The sequence below is a fragment of the Triticum dicoccoides genome, chromosome 4A, assembly GCF_002162155.2.
Source record: "Triticum dicoccoides isolate Atlit2015 ecotype Zavitan chromosome 4A, WEW_v2.0, whole genome shotgun sequence".
Classification (NCBI taxonomy): Eukaryota; Viridiplantae; Streptophyta; class Magnoliopsida; order Poales; family Poaceae; genus Triticum; species Triticum dicoccoides.
This window is the reverse complement of record NC_041386.1, coordinates 572681876-572693182: the sequence shown is the minus strand read 5'-3', so window position 1 is coordinate 572693182 and position 11307 is coordinate 572681876. Positions and strand designations below refer to the sequence as shown.

The 11307-nt window shown below is 50.3% G+C and overlaps 1 protein-coding gene across 1 annotated transcript; it reads right to left on the bottom strand.

Moving 5' to 3' along the window:
- Positions 1-3735: 3735 nt before the first annotated feature.
- LOC119283671 lies at positions 3736-10895 on the bottom strand. The gene is made up of 4 exons (XM_037563118.1): positions 10756-10895; positions 5156-5338; positions 4778-5049; positions 3736-4701 (listed from the first exon to the last, which is right to left on the bottom strand). Exons 1-4 carry the CDS (start codon positions 10893-10895, stop codon positions 4637-4639), a joined length of 660 nt encoding a protein of 219 aa, XP_037419015.1. The 3' UTR covers positions 3736-4636.
- Between the last annotated feature and the right edge of the window lie 412 nt (positions 10896-11307).

The window sequence follows — 11307 nt, the reverse complement described above, 5'->3', positions numbered from 1 at the left end:
TTTCTTATTCATGATAATCGTTTATTATTCATGCTAGAATTGTATTGATAGTAAACTCAGATACATGTGTGGATACATAGACAACACCGTGTCCCTAGTAAGCCTCTAGTTGACTAGCTCGTTGATCAATAGATGGTTACGATTTCCTGACCATGGACATTGGATGTCGTTGATAACGGGATCACATCATTAGGAGAATGATGTGATGGACAAGAACCAATCCTAAGCCTAGCACAAAGATCGTGTAGTTCGTATGCTAAAGTTTTTCTAATGTCAAGTATCATTTCCTTAGACCATGAGATTGTGCAACTTCCGGATACCGTATGAGTGCTTTGGGTGTGCCAAACGTCACAACGTAACTGGATGGCTATAAAGGTACACTACAAGTATCTTCGAAAATGTCTGTTGGGTTGGCACGAATTGAGACTGGGATTTGTTACTCCGTGTGACGGAGAGGTATCTCTGGGCCCACTCGGTAGGACATCATCATAATGTGCACAATGTGACCAAGGAGTTGATCACGGGATGATGTGTTACGGAACGAGTAAAGAGACTTGCCGGTAACGAGATTGAACAAGGTATCGGATACTGACGATCGAATCTCGGGTAAGTACAATACCGCTGGACAAAGGGAATTGTATACGGGATTGATTGAATCCTCGACATCGCGGTTCATCTGATGAGATCATTGTGGAACATGTGGGAGCCAACATGGGTATCCAGATCCTGTTGTTGGTTATTGGCCGGAGAGTTGTCTCAGTCATGTTTGCATGGTTTCCAAACCCGTAGGGTCTACACACTTAAGGTTCGGTGACGCTAGAGTTGTTATGGGAAATAGTATGTGGTTACCGAAGGTTGTTTGGAGTCCCAGATGAGATCCCGAACATGACGAGGAGCTCCGGAATGGTCCGGAGGTAAAGATCGGTATATTGGACGAAGGGTATTGGAGTCCGGAATTGTTCCGGGGGTATCAGGTGATGACCAGCGTGTCCGGAAGGGGTTTCGGAGGCCCCGGCAAGCGTTGGGGGGCCTTATGGGCCAAGGGAAGAGTGAACATCAGCCCACTAAGGGGCTGAGCGCCCCTCCCACCCCATCTCACGTAACCAGGAGAGGTGGGGGCGCCACCCCTAGGGCAGCCGCCCCTCCCGGCTTGGGGGGCAAGTTTCCTAGGGGGTGGGGGCGCCCAAACCCATCTAGGGTTTCCCCTGTGGCCGCCGCCCCTCCCCTAGGGAACCCTAGGGCTCCTCCCCCTCCTCCCTTCCCCCTATATATAGTGAGGGAGAGACAGGGCAGCCGCACCCTTCTCCTGGCGCAGCCCTCTTCCTCCTCCAACACCTCATCCTCCTCCGTAGTGCTTGGCGAAGCCCTGCCGGAGAACCACGAGCTCCATCACCACCACGTTGTCGTGCTGTCAGAGTTTTCCCTCAACTTCTCCTCTCACCTTGCTGAATCAAGAAGGAGGAGACGTCTCCCAACCGTACGTGTGTTGAACGCGGAGGTGCCGTCCGTTCGGCGCTAGGATCATCGGTGATTTGGATCACGACGAGTATGACTCCATCACCCCCGTTCACTTGAACGCTTCCGCTTAGCGATCTACAAGGGTATGTAGATGCACTCTCCTTCCCTCGTTGCTAGATTACTCCATAGATTGATCTTGGTGATGCATAGAGAATTTTAAATTCTGCTACGATCCCCAACAGTGGCATCATGAGCTAGGTCTATGCGTAGTTTCTATGCACGAGTAGAACACAAAGCAGTTGTGAGCGTCGATATTGTCAATTTACTTGCCGTTACTAGTCTTATCTTGATTCGGCGGCATCGTGGGATGAAGCGGTCCGGACCGACCTTACACGTACTCTTACGTGAGACTGGTTCCACCGACTGACATGCACTAGTTGCATAAGGTGGCTAGCGGGTGTCTGTCTCTCCCACTTTAGTCGGATCGGATTCGATGAAAAGGGTCCTTATGAAGGGTAAATAGAAATTGGCATACCACGTTGTGGTTTTCGCGTAGGTAAGAAACGTTCTTGCTAGAAACCTATAGCAGCCACGTAAAAACTTGCAACAACAATTAGAGGACGTCTAACTTGTTTTTGCAGCATATGCCTTATGATGTGATATGGCCAAAAGGATGTGATGAATGATATATGTGATGTATGAGATTGATCATGTTCTTGTAATAGAAATCATGACTTGCATGTCGATGAGTATGACAACCGGCAAGAGCCATAGGAGTTGTCTTAATTTATTTATTCTCCTTTGTCTCCGGCAAGTACGGAGGTAGGCCAGTTGCGATCCGGGCTTCACATCTAGCCCGGATCTGCTCAAGGAGCTTGATCCACCACCTCCTCCTCCTTTGTCTCCGGCAAGTAAGGAGGTAGGCCAGTTGCGATCCGGGCTTCACATCTAGCCTGGATCTGCTCAAGGAGCTTGATCCACCACCTCCTCCTCCTTCGTCTCCGGCAAGTACGAAGGTAGGCAGGCTGTGATCCGGGCTTCACGGCTAACCCAAATCTTCTCAAGGGGCCCGAGCCACCACCTCCTCCTCCTTCGTCTCCAGCAAGTACGAAGGTAGGCCGGCTGTGATCCAGGCTTCACACCTAGCCCGGATCTCCTCAAGGAGCTCAAGCCACCGCTTTGACGTGAGCATCACATACGTCATGATCCGGCGTGGGGGCATGACTAGCGGCAAATGGCGAGTGGGGTTAATTGGGAAGTGGCGGCGGCGGATGGGAGAGGGGGGAAATGGGGACGAGGTATGGTTTGGGTACCGGCATCCGGCTTAAATAGCCGGACGAGGGCCCTCGGGTGGTGCGCCATGGAAAATCGAAGGAGCCACCCGCCGGACCGACGGGTTTTGGAGTGTTACCGCATGGGTCCCAACGGTCAGTCTGATACGACAGAGATGGACTTTATTCAATGCAATTGACTCGTTCGTTAACATTTATCCATGCTTCATGAACTAAGATGACCTTTCTTTTTCGTTGATTTGGCCTATGGCTAGATATGAGGGGGTGGCGGGCATATAGGGCCGATCTGAATAGCCTGTCTGGATTGGCTTTTTTCTTGACCGGCTACTGACCGGTCCGTCCGGCGGGGCGTGCGTGTGAGAGGGGTTCGAGGTGGCCGGATGGATGTAGATGCTCTTAGGTAGCTAATTAGGTTGATGCATGCGTCATGCATGACCCGTAGGTAGCTAGGCATGTGTGCGCGTTAAAATGCAGAATGCATGCAGTGTAAGAGGTGGCATGTAGCTAGCGTTGGAATGCATGCAGTGTAAGTGGATTGAAGTTGTGTGTACGTGCACTACCAGGTAGCTAGCTAGCCGAGGAAGACGGCAAGCATCACCATGCACGTCGACGGCTAGGCGGTTTGTTGGGTGGTCTGGTGAAGGAGAGACGTTTGTTTATTTATCGGTTACCGGGGAAAAGGAGCACGGCGGTGTGGTCCGTACGGGAGCGGGAGCGGGAGGTCGGTCGGGCGACTCGCGAACGAAAATGGGAACTTGGAGGAGAGGAGGACGGTTGAATGGCCATGCTCGGCGCCCACGCCGGACATTGGGCTTTTGTTTTTTTGCCTACATAGCTCGTCGGCATGGTCACCGTCCGCGTGGCTCAGGACACGGAGAGAGGTGGGTCAGGAGGAGGCTTGATATGGGTGTATCTCGTGTCCGACGACGCCGGCGTGCATGTACGTGCGTGGGTCAGGAGCTGGCATGCATGCATCTTTGGAAATGCCGATCGACGCCGGCGGCGTACTCGTACGTACGTGTTGTGTTGTTCCTCGGCGCCGGCGTCGATGACGAACCGGCCGGGGCATGTCCGCCGTCCATGCATGACCTGGAGCTAGCGCAGACGAGAGACGGTGGAGCTATATACACCAAGAGTACGTCAAAGACGGTGGAGCTATATACGCCAAGAGTAGGTCAAACTACACCACACATGGGAAGGAGGCGAGGAAGAAGACGGCAACCATGAAGGACGGTGGCAGTCAGTTTCTTGGTTGGGTGAAGGAGCAAGAGCCCGGGCGACTTGGAGTTTCGTCGGAGAAAGGACGGTCGCGAGGACGTACGTTGGGCGCGGCGCGGATCGATGCACAAAGATGCCAGCTTTATCTACCTTGTGCGTTTCTCGGCGAGCCGGGGCATGGTCACCGTCGGTGTTGTAGGCCGGCGTGGCTCAGGCCCGGGGGAGGCCTGATGCATGCATGGGTGTCCGCGGTGGTCGTCGCTTTGTCGTCCGTACCGCACGTCACGTCTGCAAAAACAAACAAAGAAAAAGTTAGCTTTTTACCCTAGCTTGTCGGTGGCGAGGTAGACGGTATCCAGCGGCGGTGAGCGCGGTCGTGGGCGGACCGCAGAGAGAGGAGGAGCTGGCATGCATGGCGGAGTTCGGGGAAGACGGCAACCATGCCGGCGGTGGCTCAAATCGCGACGGCGGGAGTGGTTAATTTGGAGGTCGGGCGACGTACAGCGGAGAAGACGAAAAGAGAGAGAGACCGAGAGAACGTACGTCGTCGGCATTTTTACAGAAAACCCCCTGCTGTTTTGGGTATTCAACCCGCAGTACTATTATAAGTCAACCCGAAGCGGTACTGACAAGAGAGAAAAAGAAATATGCCGATGTGTGTCACCGGCTCACCCCCACGCCGATACGCGCCGCCGGTGCATCAGTTGGACGAGGTGCCTGGCCTCCTTGCGAGCTGCGAGCCAAAAAGAAGCAGAGAGGTTCACTCAAAAGAAAAGCAGTGAGGATGAGCCGCGCAGGATCGGTCGGACCTGGGGGCATGCATGGCGCAGGTGGCGGAGGGAGGTTGTGGGCGTCTGAATCGAGTCGGAGGCGATGCTGTTGGCCGGATCCGGAGCACGGTCCGGCGACTGGGCGGGCGGCCAGATCGGGCGACGGCAGAAGAGCTCCAGGGGGCCCATCCATGGCTGTCCTCACTGACGCGGGGTCTGGGGGTCCCTGGAGGGCACCAGCGGGCCACGCAGTCGGATCTAGCAGCCGACGGATCGAGACGGAGAGGCGGCGACCTCCGTTGCCAGGCTCCCTAAAGAAAACGTGTGGGAGAGATTAGAGAGAGAAGGGGAAGAGAGGGAGGGGGCGGGCATCGGCTTGGCCTACTTGCGCGCGGTTGGAGGAGGCAGGGCCCTTACCTCGATCTGGCGCCACGGTCCGTGCGGAGGACAGGAGGAGGGAAGAGAGATGGGGGGTGTGGCACGGATGGAACTGGGGCCGGGGCGGAGAAGAGGAGAGAGCAGCGCTGATGGGGGCGTGGATTGATGACGAGCACGAGCAGTGCTGTGTGGATAAGGGAGCTCTCCGATGGGGATTTTTGTCTATTTTTTATTGATTGCACACCGACCAGAAGCTGCTGGATTGATTTATATTTCCAGTCGATGATTGTGGACCATGTTTTTTTACCCCATGCCCTTTTGTTGTAGTATTTTTTTGGTGATGCCACGTAAGTTATATTATTGCTGTATTTAAATATTGATATTAGTATATGTAGCAACAGACTGTCGGGATGGTAGCTCTAGCCTCTGCCAACGTTCTAAAAATGTAGCATCCGTTATACTGATATTAAATGTTTCTGGATGCTTCTTTTTCTTGAGCACATACTCCCGTCCATGGTCTCCTTGATCTCAGGATCTGCTTATTCTTAATTATCGATTTGATTTGTAGGATTTACATTAGATTGGCGCGATTTGATGAACTTGAATTGTTTTATGTTGGCCATTATAATTTTTGTGTGCTATCAACTGCAAAGAAAATGTTCTATATGAGCACCGATTTATAATTACATGCCGTTGTTTGTTGTTACACATGAGTTTAATGTTCGTGCCAAGCCGTTCGGCGTGCACCGGATAGAGAGGGGGCCAAGGAAGCAAGCGTCCGGTGGATGGAGAACATGAGGGGACGAATGGCGCGATGTATGTGTCCTCGTGGATAAGGGGCACGCAGCACAATGCGTAGTGGGCGGTGGGTAGTAGACAGTAGTAGGTGCTAGATGTTGTGCTGCACAGACCCGAAGTTGCTAGACGTGCGCCGATTACAACTTGCTGTTATTTGTTGATACAAATACATTATCTGATATAATAATTACTTCAATAAAAAATAAGATTCCTTTTAGAGATTATAATATGTACTACATACAGAGCAGGGAAGATATTTGGGGCTCACCGGTACATGTTAACCATCAAGATATTTCTTAACTCTGGATGTCACCTATGTCTTGGTGAGATAGGGAGGAGAGAGGGAGTGATGATAGCGAGAGTATGACAACGGACGCCGCATCTTGATCGTGTCCTGTTTCACCCCGCACGACAGCTGGGAGGGAAGCACTCCCCTCCGTTGTACCATCTATTGATCCCGCGGCCTGCATATCCCAATCATGGTCCCCAATGAGGCTAGGTGATAATGTCTTGGTAAATGGTCATGTTGACGTGAAGGGTGTACTCCTACTACCGTCGGCAATGTGTCAACAAAAGAGGGCCAAGCATTGTAAACTCTTTACTTTCCATCAAATGGGAAAGTATAAATATGAATAAATGTTAATAGGGATTGAGAGATATAGGAATTAATATATGATCTATTTGAATCTGCTACACGTATACAAATGATGCACAATTATTTTCGCATCAAAGGGGTAGTCTTTTGATCTACTGAACCAATAAATGTTTATATTTTTGTTACTATTTTTACACATGATTTTTGAATATTAACAATTTATTACACATATTTCAATTTCTTTAGGGCGATTTGAAGGAGTAGGTTTTATTAGCAGAGAAGAAGATTACGAGCTTTTGGGGTACAATGGGGTCTTCATAAATGGGACCCTTATAAGTCCTACAACCAATTTTAATTGGAAATTCATATTATTCACCATGGTAGGTAAACTATTGAATACCACACGAACTCTCATATTTATTTTATACCGGTTGCAACGCACGGGCTTTTTTGCTAGTTATATGAGAAAAGGAGGAAGGAAGGCGTCGTGGGCGGGTGGGTCCCACTCCCACCGTACATGCTGCGGGCTTTCTTTCTATTTTTTTAGGGAAGGCTTTGTTTCATGAAAGAAGTATTACTACTTATCTCTACTATCTAAAAGAAACGTAACGTTTCCTCTCCCCTCTTACGTCGTCTCACCTTTCGTCCGCCCCTCCACGTACGAGAACCCCCACTCCCACCGATTTTTCTCCCCCTTCCACCGATTTTTCTCCCCCTTCAACCGGTTTTTCTCTCTTACTGAGTTTTTTCGTCTCACGTGAAAACCCCACGTATCTCAAATATGGTAATCAATCAATTCACGTATGGTAAGGCCATAAACTCACGAAAATCTCAAATATGGCAATTATGGTAATAAATCAATTCACGTATGGTAAGGCCATAACCTCACGAAAATCGCAAATATGACAATTATGGTAATAAATCAATTCACATATGGTAAGGTTATAAACACACGGAAACCAAATAATCAATCTATCTCTGTCATAAACTCACCGAATCTCTTATGTATAAGGCCATAAACTCTCTCTTCTATGGTAAAAAGGCAGCACACCATTAGCATTGCACCATCCTCACGAGCACAAGATCGCCGGAGCCACCATCACCGCTATGGACCAGGACGAGAAGCAGACTGGCAGCCACAAGTAGTCACATATGGGCACAACCACTCTAGCAATCATGACGGGGCAAGGCGAGGCGACTCCGGCAACTTCGCAGGAGCCGCGATGTTCCACGGTGACAGCGGTGGCAAGGACAACAAACCTACAACGGCTGCCGCTCCAGATGGTTGAGACTAATATGTTGTCCTGGGTCTCTTTGACAATGTCTCATCTTGTGATTGACCAACATATTGAACAAAAAATGTTCTTCTCGAGCAACTCTTTTTGACATGCCTTCAAGCTCTATAGCATCCAGGAAGAAATTGACCCTAAGGAAGAAAAAACACTGAAATTTTATTGCATTAAGATGCTAGGTTGATTTCAATGATGTGATGACTTATTTTAAATTAGGAGATGTGAACTCTGAATCATTTATTTGTTTCGTGTGGCAACTTGTGATAAATTGTGAGATGTGAACTCTGAATCATTTATTTTGTGTGAAGATATGCATTAATTCTAAATGTGAACATAGAGTCATCTATTGAATGAGATATGACTCCTATCTAACAGGCAAAAAAATCATTTAACTGATTGTCCATGTATTCCTGTTCAAGATAGAAACATTAGTAACTGATGCAGAACCTATGCTTACATGGGATAATGGGATCTCTCAAAATTCTATGCACAAGTTCAGAGTAAGGGATCGGAGGAAAATGCTCAAAATGCACTGGTCAAACACTAAATCTCCCCCCTGCTGTAAGTTGCATGCTGCCTTGCGGAGGAATCGAGTGGAGCAAGGGGATCGAAAGGAGCAAGGAAATACAGGGCACTTGGTCGCCGGGTGGGCGCCGTGTCACCGAGCAGTAGAGGGAGCGGCCGTCAACCAAGCAGCAGCATGAGCCACCCAGGTGCAGAGGGAGGCACTGGGCCGTTGAGCAGCACCAGGAGCCTCCGGCTTTCGAACAACAACGGGAGCCGCCGGACCGCCGAGCAGAAGTGGGAGCCACTAGGGTGGAGAGGAAGCTGCCGGGCAGTCGAGCCGTCGGGCAGCAACGGGAACCGTCGGGCCTCCGAGCGGCAGCAGTAGCCACCGGGCCGCTGAGCTGCAGCGCTGCTTTCATGTTCTTGCTGCATCGGTGTTTCAGTAATAAGAGTAGCGAGAAGGACGAGCAGCAGGTTCAATATGAACTATGAAGGGTCGAACCAGGTAGATTAGGCATAGAAATTGCAAAACTACCATTGGGGCACAAAGGTCATTCCACGTTGATTCTTTGAATTAAAATAATTAAAAATTAATTAGAATACAAATTAGGGCAAACGATCAAAAGATAAAAGAAAAATGGGGCAAATCATCTAATCCTAACTAAAGCAGGGCGAATCATCTAAGCACCAAGTAAAGTGTGGCAAATCATCCAATCTCCCGGTATATTCTAGGACTATCTCACATATTGTTCGACCTAAAGCTCGAGGTGCAAAATTCACAAAATTGAATCAGAGTACAAATGATTCAATCCAATTTAATTTCGAAAGTGATCCAGACACGTCAAACTTAGGGCGATATGTGCACGACTAGAGAATCCAGCGGTCGTTGCTCGGCCATGGACAAGATTTCTCCGCTGCATTTAATTGTTGTCAGCAATCGTCCAATATTATCGTCCATGTAGCACTGCTCAGTTTATTTTCATGGAGCTGTCGTACAATTATTGGAAAAGTTAGATGTTAAACGTATTTTGGGAAAGTATTATCTTGCTAAAGGAATTTGATGTGGTAGCATGCATTAGTCTTCGTTGAACTTGTACAAATCTTTAACCTCCAGAATATTTGTTTCTGTTTTACTGTTTCTGCTTCTGGAATAATATGACTCTATTGATCCTTGGCTTCTTTCTAATCACCAATTAGGATGCAATATAGGAAATCTTGAAATATCAAAACCTCCACCAACCACTCCTTGCTAAGAGAAGCACATTGTGAAAATATACCCCAACTACATGGTTGCGTGCTTGAAATTCCAGTGTGTGTGTGAGGGTGGAAGTGGTTGAGGATGCGACCCGGATGCACTATTGAGAACCGTGTGGATAGATTGGACTAGGGAGGCTACTTGGAGTAGGGCGACGAAGAGGTGGGAATAGTGGTGAAAGAAGAAGAGTGTGATTGAGTGGTGAAACAATAGTCAATAATGTTGTTGTTTTTTGTGGGAGAACAATGTTGTCTGTTGTGCATGAGTATCCTATAAACATACACAATTGATGTTATACTATTGGAATATGTATGGTCCCGTTGCAACGCACGGGCAAATAGCTAGTAATAGAGAAGAAAAGAAAAGGATTTGTATTCCGGTCTTGACGTACTCTATGGTCTGCTTCATAAGAGCATGTCCAACAGGCGCCGAACGCGCCGCGCACAAAAAACAGCTTTGCCGCGCGTCCATCATCTGGTTTGACGCGGCGCGCAGCGCTGACTCCAGCAACCGCGCTAACATGCAGCGCGCGCGCCGCTCTAGCAGCGCGCAAAAATGCAGCACGCGCGCTCATTTTTACAACATTTTCGAAAGCATAGATAAATATTAAGATAATAAAAAACGATAAATTGCATAGATAAAAAACGATACAAAGGTATTTTACATCGGTGCAACTAGATAGATAGTTCGAAAGCATAGATAGATAGAACTACGGTGCAACTAGATAGAAACTACTACGGCATACATAGATAGAAACTACTCCAAGTCGCTACCATCATCACCATCATCGTCGGTGTTGTCCGAGGTATCGAGCCATATGTCGTCCCAACGTTCATCGTCTGACGTGAAGATCGACCTCCCACCTGCTTCAACGATATCGCACTGCGCATTCGCCAATGCCTTCCGCCAACGCCGGTCCGCCCGCTCCGCGCGGCGCCTTGCCGTCCTCTCCGCCCAGTAGGCACGCTCGTCGGCGACGTCCTCCGGGTGGCGACGACGCCACTCTGCCATGGCTCACTCGTCCTCCTCGGCGATGAGGAGGCGGCGGCAGCGCCAAGCGTAGTCGACACGGTCCATGTCGGTGATGAGACGCGGCGGAGGGGCGACGCGCTGCGCCTGCTCGCGCGTGAAGACGTCCCGGAAGTTCATCTGCGACCGGGGCCTATCCAAGCGCCACGCCGCCGCGTCGTACGCGCGGGCCGCCTCGTACGCACTCCGGAACGACCCGAGGCCGAGCCGGACGTCGCCGGACCGGATCTCGGCGGAGTACCAGCCGTTGGGGTGCTCACGAATGCCGCGGTAGCCCGAAGAACCCCAGCGGCGCGGCGGCATGGTGGCGCGGAAAGCGGCAAGGTGGCGAAACGGCGAGGTTGCGAGGGGAGGGCGCGTGGCTGTGTCTGTGCGCGTGGCGAGCGCGGCATTTTATAGGCGCGCGCGAAGCGGCGCGCCAAATCTACCGCGTCGCGTGCCGCTTTCTCCCGCGCGCGTGCAAGCGCTTCCCGCGCGCGGTGAATTCCCGCCACCGCTGGAGCGCGCGAAACCAGCCGGCGCGCACTAAAACCGAATTTTACCGCACGGGCGCGTCTTTTGCCGCACCTGTTGGAGATGCTCTAAACGCGTTTTCATTTGTACGACGCGGTGCAAGCAGCGGGCTCAACGCATGCATGCGGAGTCAATCAAGGTACCGCGCCTTTTGATCAACGCATGTGGAGTCAATCAAGGTACGACGACGCCTTCCTGCTTC

Bases quoted from the DNA above. Each gene is read 5' to 3' on its own strand.
- LOC119283671 (XM_037563118.1), bottom strand. From the start codon at position 10,895: ATGCCGCCGCGCCGCTGGGGTTCTTCGGGCTACCGCGGCATTCGTGAG. The intron at 5,339-10,755 runs GTACGACGCGGC...AATAAAAAATAG, and splicing joins GCGTACGAGGCGGCCCGCGC to ACAAAAATCCCCATCGGAGA. The intron at 5,050-5,155 runs GTAAGGGCCCTG...CGTTTTCTTTAG, and splicing joins GACCGTGGCGCCAGATCGAG to GGAGCCTGGCAACGGAGGTC.